The sequence below is a fragment of the Abramis brama genome (assembly GCF_963993115.1).
Source record: "Abramis brama genome assembly, chromosome: 4".
Lineage (NCBI taxonomy): Eukaryota > Metazoa > Chordata > Actinopteri > Cypriniformes > Leuciscidae > Abramis > Abramis brama.
The window spans coordinates 23,045,789-23,058,806 of record NC_139966.1 but is presented as its reverse complement, the minus strand read 5'-3'; the positions used below and the strand labels follow the sequence as shown (position 1 = coordinate 23,058,806).

At 37.4% G+C, this 13,018-nt stretch overlaps 1 protein-coding gene across 1 annotated transcript in view; it reads right to left on the bottom strand.

The window, feature by feature from the left end:
• The window catches only part of LOC311082101 (NLR family CARD domain-containing protein 3-like), a gene marked incomplete at both ends in the record, with an annotated part of 36,344 nt that overhangs the window by 2,176 nt on the left and 21,150 nt on the right, over positions 1 to 13,018 (bottom strand). Inside the window, 2 exons of the mRNA XM_084112845.1 lie at positions 11,384 to 11,770; positions 12,276 to 12,322. Of these exons, the coding sequence (XP_083968971.1) occupies positions 11,384 to 11,770; positions 12,276 to 12,322 (434 nt within the window). The remainder of the gene's footprint in view (positions 1 to 11,383; positions 11,771 to 12,275; positions 12,323 to 13,018) is intronic.

Genomic DNA, 13,018 nt, shown 5'->3' with positions numbered 1-13,018 from the left:
TAGAGAGTACCTCCCGTTAATGCAGCAGTGGAACAAAAACAAACAAAACCAGTATTTTGTTCTCATTATCGACTTTACCATGGAATTCTTGGCCTTTAGGTCGAATTTTGGAGAAATTCCCGAATAACAAAGGGTATGTACACCTAGTTGAAGTGAGGAAAAAGAACATTATTCTGGAGAGACCTATTAACAAATGATGCTTCCTAAGAGACATGTCATGAGAATACAAAGAAAATGGTGTCTTAGAAATATTTTATGTAATGTGTATTTTCAACATAAAATGTACAGAAAAATGCAGATTAAGGATGTTCAGGTCAAAGACCATATATTCTTACCCAAGAAGTGCTTAACACAGTAGAACTAACTAAGTCATATGATTAGCTTAGATCATTTTAAACTAATCGCCAGAACAAATCACAGTGAAGAAGACTTGAGTGATATTGATTTTTACTCAATTGTAAGATTTAAATGTACATGTATCTTTTGTTCTGGAGACTCACTTGGTTGTTGTGACCAGTGATCTCCCGGCCGTGAATAAAACTTAATTTCTACAAAGAGCAACTTGGAAGTCATGTCAGGTATATGCAGTGCAGCTGAGAAATAGATTCTACGCTCAAAAGACAACAAAAGAACATCTATGTGTGATTGAGGTAGTAATAGAAGTACTAAACATTCTAAGCTCAAAAGACAACAAAGGAAACCGCACAAGTGTGATTGAGGTAGTGATAGCAGCTTCTTGACGGGACGCCGTCACCTTACTTCAGGGAAGTATTGTATTGTATTGTAAGTAGTCAGAGAATTACCTTGAGATACTGTAGTTATTATTTTTACCAACTGGAAGTTTAAATTGTCCGTGGTGAAGAAGTCAGATTAAGTAGGTTGTATTTGTATTAAGAATTTCCATGACAATGGCCGTAAGATCGGAAGACTTTGACACTGAAAGAGTTATGGCTCTTTTTTAAATTAATTATTAGAATTGTCGTAAGTTTACAAATAGGGGCCGGAATGTTGGAGCCATTACATTTCTTATTAGAACTCACTGGACTGATTTAATCATTTGAATATAATCAAGTCCATGTTTGATAATTATTATTTGTGTATTATTTGTGTTTGTATGAGTATTTGCATTGAATTGTCGAATGGAGACTTGTATTATATTATTGTGGTTATGTATTTAGATAGGGCAGGTAAGGAATTGGGGGTGGAGTTCAGTATGGGGAAGTGGATCAATTTTTATACCGTGCGTGTGATTCTAAGCTGTGAAGCTATGGCTCAATCATTTGCTTTATTCACTTTTATTCAACGGAAATAAACTACTAAGAAGCTATGTTACATATTATGTCATGTCTAACGTTAACCATTCTTCTCCACTAGATGGTGCTGTTTGACATAGTTTTAGTTAAACTACCTTTGGAAAAAACTTTATTTGTTATGCTTCATAGTGACAATCACACAAAGCACAGCAGCCATTAGAGATATCGCGCTCTTTACACCTGATTCCAATTTGTTGTGTAAAGCCCTAGAGAATCTTTTAAGTTGTTATTTTATATACAGTACTTTGTGTCTATATCTTATTAAGATGTATATATTAGACGCACGTTAGCAGTTCCACGTGCATCATACGGACATTTCAAAGATCGACGTGATCACGTAACAACTAATGTAATTTAATGATGTTAATGTAAACATGGTGTAAAAAAACCTCCTCTTTGATAGCCTGGAAATCCAGACCTAAATCTGAACAGGGTTGCCAACTTTTCAGTTTAGCTTGGAGTGAGACTTCTCCAACGGGGGGGGGGGGGACTTTCCCTCTCTGCCGTGCGTGCGTGCGCGCGCGCTATCAGTTTGGAGCACAGACTACGTTTACATGCAGCCAATAACCCGTTCAAAACCGGGATATTAGCAATAACCCGGTCGCGCATGGCCATGTAAACACCGGCAAAAACCCGGATATGCTCATATCCCGGTTTTTAAAAACCCGGATATTATACCTGGGGTACCCCTTTTCTAACCCGAATATTTGGTCATGTAAACGCGTATCGGCATATCCCCATCAAAAGGAACATTGATTTGTGTTCTGCGCATGTTCTATTCACAAGGAATCTTGGTCTTTTGAGTAGAGACGGCGCATACAAAACCCTGCGTGCAGTATACCGGAAGTAAACAAGAAGTAGAGGTAAACATGGCGAGACGCAGCACAGCACCACACTTTTGGAGCGAGGAGGAAAGCGCAAACAAAGGCGATCGCTATGCCCCGAACTATTCATTAACCGCGTGCTGCAGCTGTTGTTGTTGTTGTCTTTGGATACAGGAAGAAGAATCGGAAATGACGCATATTGCGTCTTAAGGTTGTCCGTACGTCCAGGCGCTAACCGTGCGTCGCCGTTTACATCGGGATATTGCCCATTGATTACAAATTCCATGTATACAGGAGTAACTCTCTCTGCTCACGCATGTAAACGGGTAATTCCGAATGTTTCAGAAACCCAAATAGTGACCTTAACCCGACCATAACCCGGATTTTAACAGCTTGTAAACGTAGTCACAGTCTCTGTCTCGCATGCGTGCTCGCTCTAGATTCCGGGAGATTTTAACTAATTTGCGCCATAACTAGTGGTCCATCCAGTAGTTAAGAGCCTGAATTGTTTATAGTAATTCTGAAATTTAGTGCACATGAGTGAAAAAAAAATACAGCACAGAAGAATGTCTGATTTAGCGTGAGATTTCCTTGTTAAGCGTGAGAGCGTGAGATTGAGGCTGAATGCGTGACTGTCACGCCAGATGCGTGAGAGTTGGCAACCCTGTCTGAAAGATTAATGGTCTGGCATCAACTAATGAAAATCGCCCAGCTCGAGGGGCAGCACCAAGCATGTATTTGAAAATCTCACTGCACACAATTGGATAACACTACGACCAATCACAACAAGCCCCACGCTTAGCTACCAGCGGAGCTAACTGGTAGATTAGACTCTTGCCGTATCCGGTCGGCAAAACAGCAAAAACGCCCTTCTTGCAAAGGAACGATTCAAGCGGCATCTTCTGTTCCTCTTTTAGATAAAAAGCCAAGTCTAACTCGTTCATTGTAGCGGCCAAAGCCGTTTCAAACAACTGGTGTTCATCCATAGCCATCTTGCAATGTTTACTAATGACTTTGAAGTCACAGCGCTGTCGTCATCTGTTTAGCTCGCCTCTGGCCCGCCTATATCAGATAACCCTATGTGATTGGTGCAGCTCGGATACAAGGGCATATTTAATAAGCATCATTACTTGATGCCAGAGTAAACTCGCTGAGCAAATTCAATGTGTGCTCTCGTGAGAACTCTGGATTTCCAGGGTACCTCTTTGATGGAATGTACTGACAAAATCTAAGCCGCCTTTCCACAGCAGCAGTGACTCGTGCTTTGTAAGTAATTACATTTTAAAATGTATTCAGTGTTTAATATAATTATGTTAGATGTTAATAGATGTTTAATATAATTAAAATTTTCCCTTGGTCATTTGGCCATGACCCAATTTTTTTGAAAATATCACTAATTCCAAAATAAATGTTATATACAATATATATATATATATATATATATATATATATATATATATATATATATATATATATATATATATATATATATATATATATACACACACACACACACACATACATACACGTGTGTGTGTACAATTTTAGAACAGAAATCTTTGTAACATTATAAATGTCCTTTGCTCTTGATCATTTAATGCATCCTTGCAGAGTAAAAGTATTCATTTCTTTCCCCCCAAAAAAATTAAATCCTTACTGGCCCCAACATTTTGAACGGTAGTGTATAGTGTTACAAAAGCTTTCCATTTCAGATGAATGCTGTTGGTTTGAATATTCTATTCATCAAAGAATCCTGAAAAAAATGTTTACACAGCTGTTTTCAACATTGATAATAATCATAAATGTTTCTTGAGCATCAAATCAAGTAGCATATTAGAATAATTTACGAAGGATCAATGGACCAGTGATGCTGAAAATTCAGTTTTGATCACAGGAATAAATTACATTTTAAAATGTACTGCAATAGAAAACAGTCATTTTAAATTGTAATAATATTTCACAACATTACTTTTTTACTGTATTTTTAATCAAATAAATGCAGCTTTGGTGAGCAGAAGAGACTTTTTTTCAAAAAGGTTAAAGGGTAACTAAACCAACTTTAGTTTGACAACTTTCAAGTTAATGATCTGTAAGAATGGGGCTTTATTAGTGCTGTTCATTGATTCAAGTAACTTTTTTGACATTTGGGTATAAAGTGTTTTAATTCTACAATATATGGTGTAAAAACGTCTGAGTGCTGCCCTCTTCAGGTTGAACGGTGGCTACTGCAGTTGAATTTTCCTATTGGATGTTGCGGTACTGCGTGACGTAAGCAGGTTCCAGCTCACCACGCCCTTGGTACGAGCTCACCACGCCCTTGGTACGAGCTCACCACGCCCTTGGCAGTATAAAAACCATATTGTTTCGTCAAAACCACTGTAGCGAGCCAGGAGTTGGAATTGCGAGTATTGAAAACAAGCAGGATAGAGTATTTTAGCATCTATTTAGCATAGCATTTATTTAGTTTAATTTGTTTATTTTTGTTTACCTATTTATCTGTATGAACCCTGGTTTTGTGTATAGTACTTATTAAATTAATTAACTGGACTTAACACTCTGGTCTTGTCATATTTCATAGCTTTACCTTGAGTATCTCCCTACAACAAACATTTCTCTACCAGGGACAGTGTGCTGCAGTGCCCACAGGTGCACCTGTTGAGACAGAATAATTTGTAATTGTAGAGGGAGACTTGAAATATCTTGAGACTTGTTTTTTTGCTTAATTATTAACACTAAATCATACCAAAATTAACCTAAATGCATGGGTTTAAAATTTTTGATAGTTCCTTTAGCATTTGCTAAGAGCATTAGCCTAATTTAGCCATAATGCTAATGTTTTACCACTCAGACACTGGCCCCATTCTCCCTTGTCGGATGCCGATCGCGATGCAGGAGTTAAGACCGCAGTTTGAGCCAGCAGCTCGAATTGATATGGCTCTAGCCTGTGTCCACAAACAATTCACCGAGGAAAAGTCCTCGACTTCAAATGACAGCTCTGTTGCAAAGCTACTTGCGTCACTCCAGTCACTCTCCATTTTAGAGTCCGGAGAAAGGGAGATACAAGGGTCGCGGTGTAATCCATTCCTTGGACATTTGGTATGCAGCGAAAAATCTGACCAAGAAACTTCATGCAGTGAGAGTGAAAACAAGTTGACAAAATAAGTTTGGTACATTTTCTAGGGTAATGAAATTGCTAATATTTTTTCTTTTGTTATTTGTTCACAGGCTGGGATTGTATCTGGTCAGTCAGCCATACTTGTTGGATGAAGGACATTGTGAATCATCTTTGGTTTTGTTGCCAGATGGCGGACAATCGAGAGGAGTTCATGGTGAGTATAATGGCCACCAATTGATTTTGTTTGTAATCACTGCACATGGGGCAGGAAGGTCTTGCCATCCAGCATGTAATGAAATTTAGGTAAAACATCAATATACGTTACATAATCAATATCATGCTTTTACATGATAGGGTTGTGTACATAATATTTCAAATAAAGTAATATCGTTTTGTGATTTCTTTAAAATACAGGTCAACTTCTGAACTTGAGTCCATTCAGAATCATCTGCTGATGTATGTTAGCAAGCGGTTTGCCTTCGCTCCTCCAAGCTATGAAGCAAGGACCCTCCTCGCTGCACTGGACTACAACCATCACAACCACCGACCAGTACACATCAACCAGAGAGGCGAAGTTTCATAAGGCATACATGAAACATTTTTTTACGGTTTGGTTGCCTGGGGAATTTTGAGTTCACTGGAAAATTATACTAAGTATGAGAATGGGGTGCCAATCCTCACTGAATGTAAAACCACACAGTATTTCACCTGGTGTGCAATAACATGAGACCCGTGAATTACTTTGCCAAGAAAAGCAAACTTTTTTACTTTGTCTTAATGACACAAACTACAGCAGGAACTGTTACTTTAAAACCTCATGCACAGATCTAATTCGGATCGTAACAATTTTAACAATTCCAATTTCGATTCTGCTTACCAATTCCGATTCTTATCGATTCCAATATGGTAAAAAAAAGAAATTTGAATCACGATATTCGACCTTGGGGCCCGTGTGATTTTCGGGTACGATTTTATATAAATGAAGTCAGAATGTGATGTTTTCCAGTCTAATTTTGGCCACACCTGAAACGGAAACATAATTAAAGGACATCTGGACGTGTATTTATTGCATGGACAAAACATGTGTCTAATGCGTGCGCACAGTTCCGTTGAATTATAATAAACATTTAACTTAATGCTGTTAAGCTAAATTTACGAAACTTACAGTTAACTTAAAATAACCATAACATTAACTACCGCATTGAAATAAAAACACGTTTATGTCAGTCAGAAAGTTGCGTTCATTATATAGCAACAGACTGCAGGCGCGTTCTTTCAGAATCATGACAGGTAGGTAGGCTACTTGATTAATCAAATACGGCATTGATGTTTTGACGCATATGCGCGGAATCACAATCTGCTGCCATTGAATGTATTAAGAATGTAATGTAGACTGTAATGCTGAGCTAGAGATAGAATAAATAGCCTAGATAAAAGTTGTTGTTTCATAACACATATTCTGTGATTTTAAATCAGTAACTATAACGTATTTAAGCTTTATTTAATCAACGATGGCGTTGTATTTTTAATAGCCTATGTATTATTATTAATTTTTTGTTTAACTTAGTCCTTTATTAATTCAATTTGTAGACTGATTTTTTTTTAATGCAAATGAAATCCCTACATATAGAACAACGTTCTAATGACTAAAGACACAATAGCATTGAGTGCTCTACAAGTAATTATTATAAGTTGATAACAAAAGATATCAATTAGCCTACAATACACTTGAAAATTAAAAATAGCGCTGTGCCGTTATCCAGAGACTGCTAAATCTCTATGTAGGCAGACTTTTTCCTTCTGAATATTTTGAAATTGTCTAAAATGCTCAAAACAATAACATAACTCAATGGTGTGAAATGCAACTAATGAATAAACATTAATTTGACTTGACTAAGGCATTATTAGTCATGTTAACCCGTAGTTTCTTTCATTTTAATGTCATTTTAATGTTTTATCTTGGCTATATTAGAATCATATAAAAATCAACATACACAAAATGCAATGACATTATGTATATGGGAAATTACAAATTACGCTAACAAATAACTCTGTCAGAGTGCTGAATATCCTAATCAACTAGTTATAATGTAACTTCTGCATATTTGTCATGTTACAGTGGTGCATGTAAACTTATAATAATTGATTACATCAGATATTTATTAGTGTGTTCTAATATGTAACTATGCCATGTTTGGTCTCATCTGACAGCTTATAAACTGAAATGAATGGTGGTGAACTTAATAGAGATATTAAAGGATCCTAATGTACAATCTAGGTACTATTGGTTAAACATGCAAAGAGGAGAATATATTAATGTTCTTCTCCCCCTCTTGATCACTACCCATTTGCCTCATCTTTTGGTTTCCTGTCGGTTGGGTTTGGTGTTGGTATTCCACTCATGTTTAACAATGCTTTGCTAAGGGTATAAGAAGGAAAGGTAACTGTTGATCTAGGAGAAAGGCTTTAACTCTGCCACTCCCGCACACCGGTGCGTAACCTCATAATTCAAGAAAGGCTTTTACGGCCTCTTCTGCACGACAGTGCTTTTTAAACTACAGATTACAGATCATGATGGTGGATCCTGAACAACTACAAAGTGACATGTCCACATCACAGCCAACAACAGAAAGTGGGTGTGTTGAAGCAATCGAGTAAGTAATTTGTTAAAACACAAATACATATTTGATTGAACCAAAACATGAACATCAATTTTCCAAACCGTATTTTTTAAACAGAGAGAAGTAGCTCCGGTTACAATGTATTCTGCCAGACGCATGCAGTTCTGTTTATTAACCACAAGAGTGCCAAAAGTTTTGGACTGCAGCTTTAAGAAAGCCTGACCAGAAATGTATGAAGTCGTTTTAACAGCTTTAAGTTAGAAGGTTTTAGTAGTTTTTAAAAGCTAAAGTGTTTTACTGACAGACTGAGATAGAAATTCTGATATTTATAGATGATTTGTTTATTTGGTGTATAACAGGCCAAAATTTACCTTTAAAAATGTGTAGCCATTTGATATTAGGATTGACATTGGATTGACATTAACTTCTAAATCTAATAATTTAAATAAAAAATTTCTACTCCCTTTTTTTCTATTTTTGATAATATAATTCTATATATAATGACATAATAATTTTTTTTTTCTTTGTATTATATAAAAAAATAAATAGCAACTCAATTTAATCGTTTGGGCTCTGCTGTTAATGGTAACCGTTCATATTATACTAATGTGCAAGAAAAAGGCTCCTTGTAGTTTACAGAAGTTTTTTTTATACTTAAGATTTTTTTTTATCTATAATTTAATTTATTTATAGATGGACACAATTTGTTCAAAAACCACTCTTAAATAAAAAGCTATTTTATGTTAAAAAAAAATTCTCCCCTTCTGTACTGAACCCAAACTGAACCATGACTTGTCATGTTTGTTTACTGATACACCCCTATTAAATATAATTTCAGTAGGTTATCTTTCTCAAACTATCCTAATGATTTATGAACCAAGATGGTGGCCAGCCTAATTTGCAGTTTTTTTATTATTATTTTCTGATTAGACACAATACAGGATTGACTGCCGCTTGCCATGTAAAAAAAAAATCACAAAAAAAATCATAGTATAGTTTTTCCTGTGTAGGTTTATGTCTCATTGCCATTTGCCTATATAGATCCAGAATGCAGAGACTCTGGAGGGAGCACAGGAGGTCATGATTGAAGCTTCAGGTGTGTTTTGTGATATGAATACTTTGCATTGCAGGGATGTGATGCTATTTTCCAACCTAAAACGCATTACTCACCTGAATTGCACTTTGAAAAATAGGGGTTTGATGATGCACTTAGCTCTCGAGATGTTGAAACACTGCATTTTGTGAAAACAAAATGCAAAACAATGCAGGCGCTTTTTGAAATGCAAAGATGAACGTGCTCCACGCATGTAAATGATAACATTGCAACACTTGGCAATAAAACACAATGTGCGTTTATGTGTTCCCAAAAGCACATTATTAGAAGCTTAAAAAAACAGCACATGCAGAGACTGAGTTCGTATGGAGCAGCATTTATTGTGAAAGTAGCCACTCTGCTCCGAGACGCTGGAAGAAACACAACCTTACTTACTCTGTAAACCACAGCGTGTATGTTTTATTAATAATCATATGCAGTAAAAGACAGAACAATATAACACAAGCACTGTAAATGGTTTAACTACAAAAACTTAACTCCATCATGCAGATATCACAAGACATCTTTTCACCTCAATGATAAATATTGGTACGTTTTCATTATGAATGCTCCGATCAGGAATTTTGCAGCCAATACAGATTACTGTGTTTTTGTCATCATGATTGGCCGATACCAATCATTCAAGCTTTATAGACCTTATGTAGCTTCACCCCTTTTCAGCGCTGCGCTCGTTGTCTTTTGTCTTCCGGTCTGTATTTCCACAGCGGTCTTAGCTGCTCGTTTTAAAATCGTCCCAGTCTACTGACATTAAAAGACAACTGCTTTAAACATTAAAATGCTCATGATAACTTTAAAATAAGTAAATCCACTTCACCAGCTAATTTTGACAGTGATACCACAGAAATAGAGCTACCGCAGAAATAGAAGTTCATATATTAGACAATATTATAATGATGGCTGCGCGCTTGTTTCTCTGGAGAATAAGGTAATATGAGTACTCTCTGCTGAATATCACTGTTTTTTTTTTCCTCAGATAAGTAATAGGCTAACACAGAAATTGTTTACAGTAATGACATAGATTGTTGTTTTAATTGAGAATCAAATAACAAGCGCAACAAATATGCACATTTTAATAGGCCTTTAAAAACGGTGCTTATGCAAAACACTATACATATTAGGATACTCTGGCTTATGAAAGAGCCCATAAGACTTAAGGGATAGTTCACCCAAAAATTAAAATTCTGTCATAATTTTCTCACATTTAAAGGGGGGGTGAAACACTAATTTTCAGTCAATCTCATGTTAATCTTGAGTACCTATAGAGTAGTACTGCATCCTTCATATCTCCAAAAAGTCTTTAGTTTTATTATATTTATAAAAGAAAGATAGGCAGTTCCGAGTCTTTCCGGAAAAAAACGAGCGGCTGGAGGCGTGCCGTGTGGGCTGTGCTTACGCGCCGATAGCTAACAACACACAGACATTTGAAGCAGACAAGCAGTTTTACTCATGGTTCCAACGCACGACCGTGAACCTTTATCATTGGGACTGCATCCTTAAGTATTAGACGATCTGCAAATCCAGCAACGAACTGGGCTTTGGCGCTGTGATGATGGGCGAACTGCTTTCCGCTCTCTTGCTCTGGTCTACGATTGCGCGCGCGCCCGCGCTCTTCCGATAGAAGTGCCCTTAGGACCCATATAAGGAAATTCCGCCCCATCTGACGTCACGCAGACCCATACTCGAAAAAAACTTTCCGAAACTTGTGACAAACCGGAAGGAGCATTTTTGTCACAGAAATACTCCTTCAAACGTACAATTTAATTTTTGAAACTTTGCCCATGTTTAGCATGGGAATCCAACTCTTTAACAGTGTAAAAAACTCAGTATGCATGAAATAGCATTTCACCCCCCCTTTAAGTTGTTCCAAACCTGTTTGAGTTTCTTTCTTCTGTTGAACACAAAATAAGATATTTTGACAGAATGATGATGGTAACCAGACAGTTGATGGACCCCATTTTCCTTACCATGAAACGTATTCCCATAGCAACCCTTGTTTGTAATCATGACAACTTATCACCATCACATGTCCTTCATTTAGTCCCATGTTATCTAGTGTTTAAATCCTCAGTCATCTTATCTTCATTGTCTTGTTAACGTTTCGTGCTTTCGTTTATTAAATATAAGTGTTCATTGTTTTTCTGCGCCAAGCCTCTTATCTTGGATTATCTATCAAGTCAGCGTGTGACAGTCACTGATTTATCATGCAGCTCAAAGCATTATGGGTAGAATCTCTCTAGAATCTGTTCTGATTTATCAACACAGTTTCACTGATGATTCAGGATCAAGCCCATTATAAAGCATAAACCCAGGATAGAGTGGTTGAGTGAATGTGGTCTGGACTGTGTGGATGAGGCTCAGTGTGTCAGAGACGCTGTAGAAGGACAGAGTTCCTGCACTGTGATCCACATACACTCCAATTCTACTGCTGATGGACTCTACAGGGAGTTTAGTCTCTATGTTATTGTAACTGAATGAGTAACCAGAGGGAAAGCAGTACAAACTCCAGGACTGATCATTAGATCCAAACTCGCACTCTTTCTCCCGTCCCTTTCTGCTGATGCTCTTATATGACACTGATATACGCACATACCCACTCCACTCAATCTCCCAGTAACAGCGTCCACACACACTCTCTCTACACAACACCTGAGGATACCAATCAAATCTGTCTGGATGATCAGGATACGGCTGGACTCTGTCAGGGTTAGTAATCACTCTGTTCTCCTCAGACAGACAGAGGTCTTCATTCACTGTGTTCAGATCCAGGGTAAGCTGATGGGAATCTGATGGAGAAAAAATACATCAGGGGTTTATTATAGAATCTTGAGCCTTAAGTTCAGATCTGACAAGTTAATTTCGGATTTTTCACAAATTCGTATTACAGAAGCAAATTTTAGCTTGATTTCGGATTCTTATCCTATCTTACAAAATCTCCTCTGATCTGAAGTGAGGAAATCTTGAGTTCAGTACTCAACTCTCAGGTCTGTTATCAAGCAACCAACGATAATAATGCACCTAAGAAATGTCATTCGTTGATAGATTTTGTCCTGAATGTGGTTCTAACAGAAATTGGCATGGTTACCAAACAAATAAGATAGGATTCTAAAGTTGTGTGTGTGTGTGTGTGTGTGTGTGTGTGTGTGAGAGAGAGTGAGAGTGTGTGTGTGTGTGTGAGAGAGAGTGAGAGTGTGTGTGTGTGTGTGTGTGTTTAGACGTACATTTGCTTACTCCTGCTGTAATCATGATTTGTGTGTGTGTGTGTGTGTGTGTGTGTGTGTTTAGACGTACATTTGCTTACTCCTGCTGTAATCATGATCTCTCCTCCATGATCCACACTATAAAACACACAGTGTCACAGTTAATCGATAAACACAGACACACATTCACATGCACACACACATATAAATGCCTCATTCATTCATTCATTCACACACACACACACACACACACACACACACACACACACACACACACACACACTCTCTCTCTCTTTCTCCCAGTGAGGTGCATCGTGTGTGGTGGCGTTGGAGTTGGAAAAAATTAGAGAAAACGATTTGTGTTATGTAGAACAAATTAATAATTTTCTTGATGAAACAAAAGGGAAAACAGGAGTGGAAATTAGGGATTTTTTCCCCGATCTTGAGAAATTTCTTTCTTAAGTGGCTTGGGCCCGAAAAACGAATAGGTGTCACTAGGCCCAGCCCCCCTAAAAAATTTGTGATTAACTCCGTAATCTGTACAGTTTACTGTACAGTAATTTGTGATTGCTTCAGTCCCCTTTAAAACTCAAATTAAACGGCAGGAAGCTGCGTCAAGCTTCGGCTCCTCCCCTTATCTGAGTCTGCATGAATTCAGCGCGTTTTTCAATCCGCAGAGGCGCCGAGCAGAGCGAACGTCAGAAGCAGAGTACAAGGTGTGTGCATTTATTGATAGATTGCAATGACATCTGAATCTGTGCAGTTCTTAGTCATAAATGCATTGCAGTTTACATAATGTTACTGGAGCAATACAGGACGGTTCGGTTTCTCATC